The 15,818-nt window shown below is 44.2% G+C and overlaps 1 protein-coding gene across 4 annotated transcripts; it reads right to left on the reverse strand.

Moving 5' to 3' along the window:
* Nucleotides 1-351: 351 nt before the first annotated feature.
* On the reverse strand, nucleotides 352-13,850 carry CLDN11 (claudin 11). 4 transcript variants are annotated; one of them, XM_075761863.1, is made up of 4 exons: nucleotides 13,646-13,850; nucleotides 10,563-10,663; nucleotides 7,742-7,906; nucleotides 352-1,533 (listed from the first exon to the last, which is right to left on the reverse strand). In XM_075761863.1, the coding sequence occupies exons 1-4, from the start codon at nucleotides 13,723-13,725 to the stop codon at nucleotides 1,301-1,303; spliced, it is 579 nt and encodes a 192-aa protein (XP_075617978.1). In that variant the 5' UTR covers nucleotides 13,726-13,850; the 3' UTR covers nucleotides 352-1,300. The 4 variants fall into 4 exon arrangements, with proteins under 4 accessions (XP_075617978.1, XP_075617979.1, XP_075617980.1 ...); XM_075761864.1 differs by lacking the exon at nucleotides 13,646-13,850 and adding an exon at nucleotides 11,247-11,324; XM_075761865.1 differs by lacking the exon at nucleotides 10,563-10,663 and having other exon boundaries at nucleotides 13,646-13,775.
* Between the last annotated feature and the right edge of the window lie 1,968 nt (nucleotides 13,851-15,818).

A 15,818-nucleotide genomic window follows, 5' to 3' on the forward strand; every position in this document is an offset into this window, starting at 1 on the left:
ACGCCCAGGCAGTGCTGGGGGTGCATCTCCACCACCTCAGTGGGTTTCTAAGCATCCCTGATGTGAAAGAGAACCACGAGTCCATACCTCTGGTGCAAGCTGCTATCGGGAGCATTGAAAGAACAAACGGATAGGCCAGCGGTCATTACCTTGCAGGAAGATTACTCATATTTTAAATATTTCAAAAAACCCCAGAAGTTCCACTTAATCCCACAGTAGAGCAGAACGTCTCATCCTGAACTGCTATTAAAAAAAAAAAAAAATCTTCAAAATCATTGGGAAACCCCTGTCATGGAAAAGCTAGCTATGGAAACACGCAGGGGAAGGAAGGCAGGAAAGAAGCCAGTGGTTGCAGGCACTCTGTTATTTATTGTACAGTATTTCATTGAAAGTACAAAGGCATCATCAGTATTCACCAGAATTGTATTGTAACAGGTACATTATACTCTGTGTTAAAATGTGCTACTTTAACGATGCAAGGCAGAACACAAACTTAGAGGAAGAAAGCAAGGAGTTTAAAAAAATGTAAAAATACATTTTTAGTAACTGATCTGTACAAAGGAAAAAAAGAAACCAAACCAGAGTGCGGGGATTAGAGCCCCCAAAGTCATTTAAAACTATATAAAAAGGCACTGTTATCTACCATGTAATTAAGACCTTTGAGTTCTCTTTCCTTCATACTGATGACTGTGGGGGTGGGGGAAGTACTGTTACTAACATGACCAAACTCATACAAAAGTATTTACAGAGAAAGGCAGAAAAATTTCCCCTACTCTTGTTCCAAAAGAGAAACATTTGCCCGGTTGAAGAGTACAGCCTTCCTCCCTACCCTCATCCCAAACCGTGCCAAAGCAGTGACCTTGAACAGGGGAAAGCAAATCCTGACGCGGTGGGAGAAGCAGCCAGAGTCCTTCTAACAACGGGAAAGTGTCTCTCTCGTTTCTGTTTTATTGCTTTAAACTCTCCTATAATCAGGGGAGCTAGAAAATAAAATTAGAACCCTAAAACCCACATGACAGCCCCAAACCATCTGGGTCATCCTGGCTGCAAGAAGGTGGGGGAGCGGTGGTCAAGACAAAACGGGAAGGACCAAGAGGTAGGGCTGGCTGGAGCTTTCTTTTCTAGAGAAGGGGGGAACAGATGGGGAGAATAACACTTCAAACTACCAGACATTTGTGCTGCTTTTCTAAATCTTCCCCTGGGAGCCTGACAGCGGTGCACGTCAGCAGAAGCAAACCCAGGGCACGCAAACCCACCAGCCAAAGCATCCGACGGCAGCCGTGGGACGTCCCCAGGACGCTTACACGTGAGCGCTCTTTGCATGGGTGGGGGAGCTGGATCCCGAGGCGTAGTAGAAACGGTTTTCACCGAACGTCTGGGCATCTCCCGAGCAGCAGACGATGACGCAGCCGCCAAAGAGGCAGAGCGCAGAGCCGATCCAGCCCGTGTACAGGGAGTAGCCGAAGCTCATAATGGTGGTCTCGCGGTGGGCGCACACAGGAAACCAGATGGTCGCAACGACGCCGCACATGGCTGGAGAGGGATAGAAAGGAAAGGTGACTCCAGCAGGTAACCCCACCACGGGGACACAAAGCACACCGAAGGGAGGGAAGGCTCTGCAGGACAGGGGACGGAGAGGAAGCCCATCTCTCCTCCCTTGCACTCCCACGGAGGGACCCAGAAGCATCAGCATCAGGGCTTGGCCCAAGGGATCTCTGAGCAGGGGGCAGCGTGGGAGAGAGATCAAGAGAGAACAGCCATCTCCCTCAAGCACCAACAAACAAAAAGAAAACAACAACTGCTGCTTGACAGAGTCTGGTCTATTTATTACAAGGGAAACAGATTTGCTCCCTAGAAATATCTTTAAGGGGGAAAAAGGAAAGTCATCCCTGAAATTGATGCTCTGGAGAGCTGCAGAACTAGGAATAGATTAGATATGAAGCAAGACCACAAAAGCTGTATGCATGGGTGAGACAGTAAAATCCGTGGCCCAGAGTCAACTGGTTTAAATTGCTATTTCTGCATGCACTCACGTGCTACGTCCTCAGCCCACGTCAATCAGCATCACCGCAGTTGCTCTACTGAATGGTCACATAAACATTCATGAAGTATCCCAGCACTTAGCAAGACAGAGGAGGGTTTATAAAATACAAGCAGAAAATGGGCAGGGACAAAATAAGCAGCAGTACAGCATTGGCGGGGTTTTCTATGGAGAAGGAAATGTCTCATAACTCTGGAAAGCAGACACTGCTTCCCTGCGGGAAATTTCTCTGTGTCAAAGTGATGGGGACAAACCCAGCAAGGCTCTCCAGAAACCTACTGAATTGAATAGAAATGGGACCTCATCTGAAGGGAAAACAGTATTTTACCTAGAGTCTACAGTGGGTCAAAAAATAACTGCAGACTTCAAATTTAGCTTGAAATTCCATAGATTTTTTTTTCTTTTTTTTTTTTCTTTTTTTTTTTTTCTTTTTTTTTTCACGAAAAGCAGGAAGGCTGCCACGGTGGCGCTGCGAGGAGTGCTAGGTGGGGGATGTGTGAAGCGGGTACCCTCAGGACAGTAAAGTGGGTTCAAACGCAGCACCTTGCAGGCAGCCAGGCTAGGGACCACAGTGTTTCAGTGTGCAGCACACACGTGTGGTTTGCTCCAAGCAGGGAGAAAACACGTGCCCTGCATTCTCCTCGTGCTACACAAGGTCACACTCACCACCCTCACTAAGGGTGCTACCTCCATCCTGCAAAGTCCCCACAGGCATCGAGGGCAACAGGAGTTGATGGTGTTAATCACCTCGCAGGAGCAGATCCTAAAACAATACTCTTTTATGGCCTGTACATCTGAGAAGAATTAATCTGTCAATATTTACTTGCCTCTGGGACAAGCTGTGCAGGACTCCATCCTTGTGGCTATCAGAGAATCAGAGCAAAACAATAACAGGACCGTGGCAGCGTTACAGATTTCCACCGACCGCATTAAAAGGTATCTGGAGGCAGTGTCAAAAAGTTAAGGTTGCAATAGGAGAAAAAAAAAAAGGGGGGGGGGGATGAGATTAAAAATAAAGTTGTTTAGTTAAAGTGAAGAACAAACCATAACTCCTGGCCCGTACAGCAGAAAACCCATCCTCAATAGCTGTAGTTATTGTGAGAGAAAATATTTTCTTATGGAAAAGAGAAGAACATTTGAAGGATGCTAATAAAGCCAGTAATAATTTTGGGCCTCCTCAAAGCAAGGACCCTGTGGCTTTGGAAGGAATTTCTGGAGAAGGCAGGGAGGGGAGAGCAGCATTTCTCCTGCGTGTGGATCCGTCCTGCACACAGCTCATGACCCTCTAACGCTTTAAAACAAAAATGTATCAGTTGGGAATCCACAAAGCATTCTAATGGGCTCCGGAAAAAAGCTTCTTTGTTGTCCGAAAAAACACAATCATCTTTTCTTTTTCTGTCAGCAGTAAATATATATATATATATTTATGTCCATAGACTATAAGAGCCTTATCTATCCAGACCCTCCCCCACAACACAGGATCGAAGAAAACACTTGCAGTGGGGTGAGAAGAGCTCTCAGGGACGCTAACACAATGGCATCTCTTGTGCATGCGGCTCTACTACATGTAAAACCACCTTATTTTAATGCTGACAATACTAGCAAGCTGTGAAACACAAGCCAAGGACTTTGCATGGGTTAGTTTGACCTCTCTGTCTTCGGAGGCTACCAGCTGCCGTCAGTCACCGGTGACCCCGTTGCTCAGCAAGAGGAACGCCCTGAAACCGGACTGGATTTCATTGCTCTGTGTAGATTAGATTGGGTTGTAAATCCTCTGAGAAGATGGGAAAAGGGTGGTCTGCAATTGCAGTATTTCTTGGTGGACTCGAATTTTGGTCTAGGTGGATCACAGAGAAAGGCTGAAGAAAAGTTGATTTGCCAAGAAACCCTAAGGGATTGGAAAAGGCATTTTAGGGCAATTTTCAAGTACTAAAATAGCTGTCTACAAGGGTGAACTCTTTGAATAGAAATTATTACCCCTTTGCTTTTGTGCTGATGCTGAGACCCTTTGCCTCTCTCTAAATATGAATGTCTTCAGAGAGTAGAGCTGCTGTGGTCAATATAGTCTAGCAGAAAAAGAAGTCTGCAAACAGGAGGAATATTTTCTATTAGATCAACTGTGTTAGCTGGAACAACAGGCGTATTTTGGGGTGCACAGACACTGGAAAGCTTGCCTGCTTTTTGCAGCTAGAGTAGGCAGTCTTGTAAAGCCACTGCCTCTACCTGCAGAAGTCATCTCAGTAATTGCTGGTAGGGTTGTCCTTGCTCCGTCAGATCACTGTGAATCCACAGGGACACATCCCAGGCTCCCGCTTTTCTAAGTTCTTTTTGACTGCGAACTTGCAGTGGCTCAATGCGTTGAGCTGAAACTCTTAATATTCTACATTACAGGCATATTTTAATCAGATGGAAGTGCACATAGACAAGAAGCACAGAAGGTGCTTGGGGAGGTGGGGGAGACAGAGCAGGATTACTCTAACTCAAAGGACAGTGAGTCCCTGCCAAATTCCTTAACAGTAAGTTAAAGGCTTTCTGCAGAACAAGAATACTTCTCTTTCACAGCTAAATTTAATCATTCTGGGTTGCTGACTCAAAAAGTCACACAGATTTCTCTTTCAAAGCATCTGGTTGAAATAATAGACATCCATGATTTTTTTTTTTTGTACTCAAAGCAATCTTTTTGTCTTAATATCTACGGTTTTACAAGTAAATCTCATGCAATGTCCAGAAAAACTTATTAATATCCTTTATTTAGTATGCAATAGCTAATACGGTAATTTTTCAGTAGTAATTGCCAATAACTAAGGTATTTTTCATCTGTGTTTTCCAGCCTCTCGGGTCCCTCACCTCCATTAGGAAAATACCCGCTCGGTTACCAGCACGGGGCCCCCGAAATTAGTATCAACACAGGATGGGCCAGGGTTTTTCCATCAACACTAGCGTACAAAATGTTTTCATACTGGCTCAGAGCAAACCTCTGCTGACGGTTGTTTTCGGCAATAAATCAATTCTCTCGGACAGATAGGATCAAGCGAAGTCATAAATACATCAGCAGGCAGGATAGGAGGGTGGGCACACAGGTTGCACTCTGCAGCCTGCTATTATCAGCGGACAGAAAAATCAATGGAATATCTGAACCCATTGCTTTCCTGGCAAGTTTTCAACTTTTTTGCTTGTTTTTCTTTTTTTTTTTTTTTCCCCCCACACCAGTTCAGCCCCTGTTTTCCTCTTTTAATACATTTCGCTGCCAAACTGCCATCCCTTCCCCGAGCAACAAGTGAAGTTTGCCATGGGGCCAGCTCCTCTCATCACATCTCTATTCTGCTACATTAGCGAGTGTTTTGGGGGTTGTTTTCTTTTACCCAGAGCTCTGGGAGTTGGTCTCCACTTAGAGGAAAAGGCCGGAGCCCATGCGGTTGTGGAAAACCACAAACGAGAGTTCAGTGGCCAGAGGGTAAATAAGAACAGTCCGAGGTATATTACTTTCAGAGTATAATGAATTTTAAGTCAGTATTATGTCTTTTGAGGCCTTATTCATACTTATTAAATGCTCTGGAATAGTAATACCTCATTTTGCAAATAACAGATCATTAATCAGCTGAAATAATGTCAAAGTCCTGAGCTCTGTACATTATTCTCCTTCCAAAGGGACTGTCTTGTTGATCAGCCTGGAAAAAGTTGGGTTTTGTAAAAATACATGTGGGTTGCTTTGTTGTTGTTGTTTAAACAAAAAAAACCAACACAACAACTTAAGAGCAAAAGGACCTTATTTATTCTTCATTTGTGATCTGACAAAAGGAGCATTATTGTAATTGTGCCTAAAACATTGTGACCAAGCTGCTGTTCCCAGCCCAGATCATTCAGGGTATCAGCAACATGAGCAAATCACTTCACCTGTAAATACTTCAAAACTCACAGGGGTAAAAAACAGCAAGAAGTCCAAATCCGACCCAAAGAGCATTCGTCTGCCAATGTCTATGTAAATACACGTTTCCTTTCCTCACAGGATCTACTCAGTAGGAAAGCCATGTTCTGAGGCAGAGAAGAGTCTGGCTTTTGGAGCACCACAACTCCTCTCCCTCATCCTCTTACATCCATTCTCCTGCCTGGAGTCACAGCGCAGCAGGACCAGGATGGGCAAGTGGCACACGAGACCCCGAACCCCGCTGCAACACTGCGAGATGTGAGATTTCACTTATTCTAGTGCAGCGTTACCCAACGCTGCCCCTGCAAGTTGTTTGCTGCCTGTGTGCTGGTTCTGTAATCCTGTCGCCCTTCGGCAAAGCAGATTTAGGGGCAATGCTCTCATCTCCATGTCTGCAGCCATGCAAACGGTGCTGATCCACAGCACGGTTCTCCTGGACTGGAACCAAAAACTTGCGTTTGTTTGTGACCAAGCGCAGCTCTGCTGGGCCTCCCCCATCCCAGGCAGGGAAATCCAGCAGAGCAGACTCCTCCAGCATGAAAATTTCTTTCACAGGCAGAAAAAAACCCTTTTTCTTTCACTTTGCGAAGCCCAAATACATGATTGAAGGTTTCGGGACAGGGATGTTCCAACAGCTCTCTAATGTGGCTGTTCATGATCGGGATGTCCAAAACAGGCCCTGTATAAAGCTGATTTTAGGACTTCCAGCTATGGCAACAGGCCCTTAAGCCCCACAGACCCCTCGGTCTCAGTCTCAGTCTCCTAGATTTTGGACGCACCAACTCATACCAACTGCTTCTCACCAAGGCACCGGGGGAAGGACCGTGCGCAAGGAAGGAGTGTCCAGAGGACAGCCCCTCCGAGCCTGCAGCTATAGCTGGTGCCCACTTGAACAAAAAATAAGGAGAAGAAGAAGAAGAAAGAAGATGGGCATGATGTCAGCATGGGCTGCCAGCGACCAGCAGAGCCACACAAAGAGGCCACTTTCCTTCACCCCTCCTCCTCTGCCACACGGACGGGTGAAAACAAGGCACCGCAGGCTGTTGCTGAGATGATGAGGCTTCAAGAACATGCAGGTGTTGCATTGGGGACAATGAGCTCCACAGTCTGCACTGCTCAAAACAATCTCTGCAGACACTGAGGACAGGAAGAAATTCCCAGGGGAACTTGGAGGCCAAGGGCAAGGTTGGTCAGAGGGGTTTGGGAGGCACAGGGAACATGCCACCCCTCTTCCCAGGTCCGTGCCACCTCCTTGCGCCCTACCGTGCTGTCCCCACAGCACCAGCACCCCCTCAACCCCTCTTACACACCTCAGCTTACTTTGTCCTGGCTGCATCTGCGATGCCCAGGGAAAATTCGGAGGCTATCCTTTCCCAGTAAACAGCTTGGGAGTTTAGACCCTTTTCCAAAAATAGCATCGCCTCCACAGCGAACCAGCAAAACCATTGCCTGCAGGCAGCTGCCTGCGTGCAACGGCCATCGCCCTCCCGCAGACACAGGCGGTGGCCATGCCCAAGGACTCCACAAGACAAGGGGTTCACAGCCCTCCCCTCTTCGCCCTGCTTTGCTCCCTGCCTCCTCTCTTTGTCCTCCCACTCCTGTTCGTGCCTTTTGTTCGCCCCACAGTCTGCAGCGATGCTGAAGAGCTTCAGGGTCAGCCCAGCCTGGACAACCGTACTTTCAGGTGAACGTGCTCAATCAGCTTGCACCACATTGTCCTGGAGCAGAAGAAGACCTCCAGCTCCGCACACACGCGGGGCCGGTGGGCGCCTTACCCAGGAGGATGATGAGGATCCCTCCCAGCTGCGACCGCCGGTACTTGGCAGCTCCAGGCTCGTGGCCCATTCGGATGCAGGGCAAGACTGTTATCAGCAAGAAGATAGCGGGAAGACCCAGGACGGAGGCAGCAATCATCAGTGCTCGACATGCTTGGACATACCCTGTTGGCAAGGCAAGGCAAGAGGATTTTGATTATTCGGCACAAGAGAAGGAGACCTCTGGACAAAGGTGTCTGATTAGCTCCCAATACTTGTATGGAGTAGGGGAGACAGGTTCGTTCCTTTGTGTAAACAGTTAAGACAGTGAGACTGCAGTACAGTGGTTAGTGCATGAACATGGGATGTGCGAGCTCAAAATTTTCCAACAAACAAGCAGCACTGCCTGGAAAACACCAGCTTGTCCCAGCAAGACACTGAGGAATTACGGAACCGGGAAATATGGAAGGGAAAACAAGAGAAACAGCTAGGAAGGAGTTTCCCTATATCTTCACAAAGACAGCCTTGATTAAATAACAAGAATTTAAAGTCTTAAAGAGCATCTTGCTGTGAGCAGAGGAGGTCAACAGTTATCCAGAGGAAGGCTGAATAGTTGAAGACCCATCACTGAAACATGCAGGTCCATTGGATACCACCATGGAGGAGGAGGGATGCTCACCAACCGCAGCCCCGGCCCGATGCTGCACCTCAGGAGCCCAGCCCGCTAGCGGGGTTTCAGAGGAGACCCGTGGCTCGAGCTGGCACAGCTCTTCCTTAGGGAGAAGAAACGCCTGCGCTTTGCAGAGCTGCTTGAGTTGCCATAACCAAGGGCCGCGTCATTCCTCTGGGTCCCTACGGACATCACGGGATGCCCTGGCGTTTCATGAGTTACCACCCCTCTCCTGGCCCCGTGCTGCAGCAGCCAAGCGCCAGGCAGTGAGGAACAACAGCGGCCAGGGACTGGGCAGGGCCCTGACTTTTCTACCACTCTGTGAGGGTCTATGTATAATAATGTAACAATATTTAAAATGTTTTCATATATATATTATGTATATATAATTTCTTTTTATATATTCTTATATAAAAAAATCTATATGCTCTATAAAATCTATATATAAATAAATAAAACCAGGTCATTACTTGCATGGAAAAGAAAAAGCGTCAGATTTGCTCCGGTGCCTCCAGCAGAGCGAATGTGCTGGCTCTCTTTCCCATCTTATTAACAAAATGAAGCTGCCACATGCAGACGCGGAGTTTCATGATGTCTCAAACAATATCAGCAAAAAGGGGTCTCAAGCGAGTCTCGCTGACATACAGGTAAGACACCAGAAACGAGGATTTCACTGTTCCTGGAAATGCAGACTCTGTGTATATTGAATATTTGCTTGATTTTTTTCAAGAGGAACCTTAAAAACAAAAGTCACCTGAGGACTTCAGGGCAAAAAATGAGATCCTAAACAAAGGAGATGGCAGTGCCCAGTGTGGTTTCTGTGCAATCAATCCCAATTAAACAAGAATACAAACACATTCATTTTAAAGACTTAGACAATGAAGGACTCTAAATACATTTCAGCTAACGGGCACACCAGGATAAATTTCCCTCTCACAGAAAACTGCAGGTATTAAATAGGTTACAACCAGAAGCATCTTGTTTTGTGATTTGTTTCTGCTGGAGAGAAGCATTGCTTTCTGCTGCTGAAAGACCTGTTTACCTATTTATTAAATTTCCTTCAATAATATTTCTTTGGGGCAAGCCTTTTCTCTGTCCTGTCCTGGATCATATTGAACAATAGTGGCAATAAGGAAGGTAAACCTACTAAAATAAAAGTATACACACATAGAGAAAGGGAGAATAGGAGCTAGTCTGAGAGATTCAATATTGCTAAGCACTATGTCATACAGACTAGACTCCGAAACAGAGAAAATATCAGGAATAATCTTTGTAAGTTTCACAACAGTTTAAACAAAGAAATAAGGAAACATGAAAGAAAACTACAAGGAATGGTTATTTCTACCCTGTCAGCTTTGGAATGTCAGCTCTGAAATGCTAGAGGAGGTGCAATCTAAACCATAGCAGAACAAAGCAGGCTGCAGAGTTAACAGTGATTGAAACAGATAAGATCGTTAACTCAGCTTACAGGGACAAGAGCACACAAGACTTTGGCAGGTTTAATTGGCTCAAAAGATGTATTAATACTGATTAAATACCTTGCTTAATTTTTGCTTTGCAGTAAACTAGCTGAAAATTACTATATAATTAGAAAATATCAAGACAAGTTAAATGTAGTTCCATCTGTTTGCCATGTAAAAGTTCTGTCTTGCCTTAGAACATGTGGGAAGCACAAGACCCTCAAGACTAATCTTCCAAAAGATTAAAAGCCATAGCAGCATTAATAATAGATGCTGAAAGATTCATTATACTCAAAATCATTTTAAGGACTAGAACCTTAACATTTGTAATAGTTCATCATCATCTCAAAGCAAAACTCAAAGAACTCTGTTATACCTCAATATACTATGTATGTTTAGCAATGCAGCCTAGATAGAAGATGTGAAAGGAACAGCGAGCTTTTACTAAGAGCAATGATTAATGTTTAAACTGGTCTTTAATAGCCACAGATAACATGATACCTGGGTACAATTAAAACCAGGTATAATTTAATGAGAATCATGTTAAGAGCTATCATTCACATTCTTTAGCATATTTAATGGACCATCTCCTGTGCTGATGATGTTGAAGGAGCTTCGCCATCAATTCATCCTGCAGCAGGACCTGCCCCGCTCAGAGCAAGGCTTTGCTCCTCATCTCCGGGTGGGAAGGGGGAGGACGGGGCTCACGTACCTGGCAGTATGAGGATGTCCACGAGGGGCTTGCAGTGATAGAGACCTGTCGCCATGACGCAGTCTGCCCACAGCCCCTTGGATCCCAGCTCATCCATCTTCCTGCAGGTGGTAATGGTGTAGCCGCAAGTCACCACCCAGTCATTGGTGGCCGTTGCCACAACCACCCCGATCCACCCTATAAAACTGCAGACAAATCCGGCCAGGTGCAGGCAGGTGGCCACCATGTCGATCCCTTGGTGGGGCAAGCCGGACAGGAAAGCGCCCGCAGGGGTTCAGCAAAGCCGGCCGGCGAGTTCCCTACTGCGGATCCCGGCTGCTGGGACCTACTGCGGGCTGTGAGCAGGAGGGACGGGGCTTTGGTAGGACGAGGCCCCTGGTCAGACTCTGCTGCAGCACTCGGCTGCCTCTGCCCAGCTCCCTCCCTGGGAGGGGTCAGAGCTTCCTCCAGCCCCATCACGCATGGGAGGAGCGAGCAGGGAGCCCCAACTTCTGCCAGTTCATCGAGAGAGTCAGAGGAGAAGGAGGGTGTGGAGAGGAGGAGATGCAGAATTGCACCCACCCGTGCCTGAAGAACAAACCAGGCTGCTTTATTCAAATGCGAACAGCCTGACTATTCAAAATGTAGCATCAAGAGAGAAATGTTAAGGGAGTGTTTTCGAGACTTAAATGATGGCATTGGTACCTCTTCATGGGAGGATAGGGCAAGAAACGTGATGGACAGAGTTACTCAAGAGGTGGAATTGATCATCTTATCAAAGCCATCGGCAAGGCTGCAGTAAAAGGACAAAATCAGTCTTGGGTCTTTCCTGACGCTTTCAGTAACTGCAAAAACACAAAAGACCCATCACTGCATTCTCTGCTTGTGCCTGGGTTTTCAAAAGTTAACTAACATGCAGGGAGTCTTAAATATGTTTTTAACAGCACTTTATTTCAATTTTTGAATGCTAAAATTTAGAATGAGCAGTTTTTTTACTTGCACTCATTAGGGGTGTAAATTTTTGTCTACTCGATAGAACAAGGAACAGCCCACTTCAAAATATCGAAAGGAAAAAAAACCAAAAAAACCCCAAAACCAAACTTCACAGCCTGTTCTGCATCAGGAGAAATAGGCAGGCAGGATATTTTCCTAATTTTATCTGTATTTTGACAAACACGTCTGTGTTATGGGGTGCCAAACGCATCCCTAACGCAATGCCGTCATCGCGCGTCCCGGCTCTGCGGAGGGAAGAGTTGGGTGCGGGCAGCTCGACCGTGCCTGGGGAGACCGCTAGCGGAGAGCTGTCCGCATTGCAGGGGGAAAGGGAAAAACTGGGCAAGAAAACCACAGAACAATGAATTTGATTCATTCCTAGAGCTGTTAGTGAGAGAGAAACAGGGGAAGCTGCTCTCCGAGGTTAAGGTGCCGGGAATGAAATATATTCTTATCTTCATCCAACAGTGGGGTTTTTTTCTTCCACTTTTTAGCATATAAAGTGAAAAACATGAACAAGACCATCCTAAGCTTCATTTGTCACGTGTTCCTTAGATCTGAAATTCAAGGGCACGAGGCCACAGTTTTGTTTTGTCAAAGCTTCATCTGAACACTAGAGTTACTGCGTAAATAGTTGAAAATCATCTTTGCAGAGGTGCTTTTATATTAAATAGACATTTAAGAGTTGTCTTCACACGTGTTTTATAAAGTTGGTTACTCCTTGGTTTTTTTCTGTACCTGGTTTACGGTGGTTTTGTGAAGCCATGCTGCCCTTGACTTTACCGATGTGATTCCACCTTTCTATGCAGCTTATTCTACTGCACCCACTTCAGGCGGAGCAAGCTGTTACTTATACCCAACCACCATTTTCTTGTTGTCTAGGGTTCGCTTCTAGATGGATTTAATCTTTCCCTAAACAATATTCCTGCTTATTTATTATTCAGGAAATAAACTTGATGTCTCTCGAGTGAAACTAGCAGCGTTCCACTTCTTGGACCATGCAATTGTGTTGGAAGGATTCGCACGTCACCTCCTGCATTTGGAAGGAGACGAGCTGACAAACGAACGCGTTCCTGCCGCTCCCCTCCGCTGACTCAGTTTGCGTTTTTGCAGTCTAGCGTTTCCTCCATCTAACTTTATAAAGTTGAAGATCTGCTCCGTTTGTATCAAGTATAAAAGCACACAGCTTTTTGATTAATACCAGGTATAAGGATATTTAACCACTTTGGGATGACCGATCCCAGCCAGTATCATCTAAGGATACTGTTGCCACACAATTCTTTGGAGGTTAAAATCCACGCATATTCTCTAAATCACACTAACACATTTCTAACATAATTCAAAGTATTTCATTTTTCTTCAAAATACCACAAAATTTTGCAACACCTTCATATCCCGTTTCATCCCAAGGCTGAGATCAGAAGTATTTTACATGGTGACAGTGCAGGTGCATCCTAATGCACAAACCCCAACTTTTTAAAATGCCGCAAGATACGAATTCACAGGCTGTGGCCACATCCTACTGCAATTCAGTCTCCTTCAGTTACGGTTTCCTTAACCACAAAACAGTCTTACACCGCCACATCTTCCTTCACAAACGCATTTGTCAAAGAGTGTGCAGTAGCTCAGCAGGCAAGTAGTAAATTTTACACTTCAGTAAATCGTACTATTAACAGTACTCGGTCCGGTGCCCAGAGGGCACAGTTTGAATTATTTCATTAATGTCGATGGGGACAGGAAACATTTATTATTTTGTCACTGTTGTAAATAGCACCACCGATGTTTAAGCGAATGTAAGTTGGTGTGCTACAAGTGAACAATGATTCACGAGATCAATAAAGTACGAAACAAAGAACGACTTCCCAGCAGTATGCTAAATAAACTCAAACACTTAGGGCAATATTCTTAAAATCTGCCAATTTTAAAGTGAGTGCTACACATGCATTTGTCTCAGCAACAGTGTGAACGCCTTAAAAATCAATCTTTTTACCCTGTCGCTCAAGCAGTTTCTCCTTGATCAGCATTGTTTTCTCCAACAAATGACACACCTTGCCATGAGTCATACACAAGTTATCCACACTCCACGACTTTTTCTCATACAAATGACTCACCTTGAACATTTTCTTTGCAGGGTTTTCAGCCCAATAGCTTCTCCCTTGCTTGGAAATGCGGTAGTATAAAAATACAACATGGGATGCAGAAAGAAACAGGTTTAAGTGGTATAGCTAGTTGTTAATTTTCTTCCATTCTAAAGGCTGAGCTCATAGAATATTACCAATTTCATCTTCATCCTGGTTCACACCGCTCATTTCTCTCTTCAGCTGTAACGCACAAGCAAGCACACGGGAGCATTAAGGGTTTGCAATAATCTGAAACATAACCAGGATTTCCTGTATGCGAGAGCGGTACCTTAAAACAAGGACCAAGCATTTTTGTTCTGATTTGAGGGGAAGGAAATGTGTGTGTCTATGTAACCACGCTTATCTGTCAAAAACCCCCAAACCCTTAGTATGAATAAAAATAACCTAGAAATCTCCAAAGTATTATTTGTAGTAGAAGTTGTATTTTCTTACTGCAATCTAGATTTTTCGAAATGACAAACTTCAGCTTAGAGGAGCAGCTCCCTCTTTGCTTCTCACCTCCTTCCTCTCTCTTCTGAATTTTCTGCTATTTAAGCTCCCCAATGGTAGACAAAAATATTAAGCAACTTTATCACGTGACTTACAAAAACTCAGAACCCCTGAGTCACTGTAGGGCGTATTTTCCATCAGCAAATAAAGTATAAGCCTCATTCCCGATTTTAACTTTTTATAAATCTCAGCATTTTATGCAGTGATGTGTGACTTTTGTTCATTGCTAAGCTGTTAAGGAGAGGTGCAAACAACTCAAACGTTGCTCAGGTAGTCAGGTAGCAACAAAAGCTGTGCACCAGAGAACATATCAAATGCACGAGTGTTTGTATTTACACATATAAATATCAAATTTATGCCAAGGTACATAGAAATCTTAGTGTTGCTGTCTTCACCGAGCCATTCAGAAAATGGACTCATGGTGAGCTCAGGAGGGCTACTGAGCTTGCAGAATTTGCTAAAAATGCCCTTTAGAGTTGTCCTAACAGGTTTCAATTCACTGTAATCAAAGCCAGGACTCTGTCCTCCTTAGAAAAGCACCGTTGTTAAATACCATCCAAAAAGTCACGTTCAGAAGTCAGTAGTCAAAAATATTACAAAAGCAAGTGCTCTGACATTACAGTTTTTATTTGTTTTTGAATCCACCATCTATACAGGTATTTACAGGGCATGAAAATGGATAACAGCACAAAATACAATTGAGGTATAAGCTAAGAGCACAGTATGTCATGTTTCAATAAATATAATTCAAAATTTGTAAACTAAGTGACCAGATAGATGCATCTTGTTTACTAAAACCATATAAAATATCTGTTAAATCTCACGTGAGGTAGAGGACAGTTTTGTGTGTCATGTAATGCAACCACAGCAACTCTTAACAAGAAGACTGTACATCATTGGCAAAGTATTAAAAATTGTTGAGCGCGCTGATCGTTTTTCACAGGCTTTTACTACGCTTTCAGAATAATCATTCAACCTGTTGCCTTGAGCTAACACAGACTCTGTCGTTTTGCAGCTACTTTCTGTAATGTAAGATAATTATACTGGCATGTCAACATCAATACATACTTTTGAGAGTGAGTATGAAAACACAAAAACAGATTTTGTCAATCACAGAAAGCAACGTAACGGCAACAAAATATTGTAGACCAACTTTTTATTATTTCCTAGATGTAGTTACAGTACAGCTGTGCTTTCCTTTAAGTGAGGTATCTATATTTGAAGAAAAAAAATTCAATTGATATTGTTACATTTAATCGATTTTCAAATAGCAAAATTTTATACCCTTTGTTTGCTGTGCTTGATGAAGTGCTTAAAACTCATTTTTCAAGCATTTTCCAACTGAACCACTAACCCTGAAAAAAAATAATTTTCTAAGTAATGGAGACACACTACAAACTTGTCGTGCAATTTGTAAGCAATAACTGCTTTCACAAAAGCTAAAGAATTGATGGCTTTTTGAAACAGAAATATGCAACCAATAGAAAATTCCACAAGCTTTCTGTAATGAAAACCAGTACTCACACTACAAAGCAAAAAGAAAACTGAAATTTGCAGCTTTCTGCTGCTTACTAGTGACCGCTTAAATAAAATTACTGAAATCTCACAAGCACAGATTAACAGGTAGGTGTAATTACGTCTTTTGCCGACTTCA

This window comes from Balearica regulorum, chromosome 9, assembly GCF_011004875.1.
Source record: "Balearica regulorum gibbericeps isolate bBalReg1 chromosome 9, bBalReg1.pri, whole genome shotgun sequence".
NCBI classification, from domain to species: Eukaryota; Metazoa; Chordata; class Aves; order Gruiformes; family Gruidae; genus Balearica; species Balearica regulorum.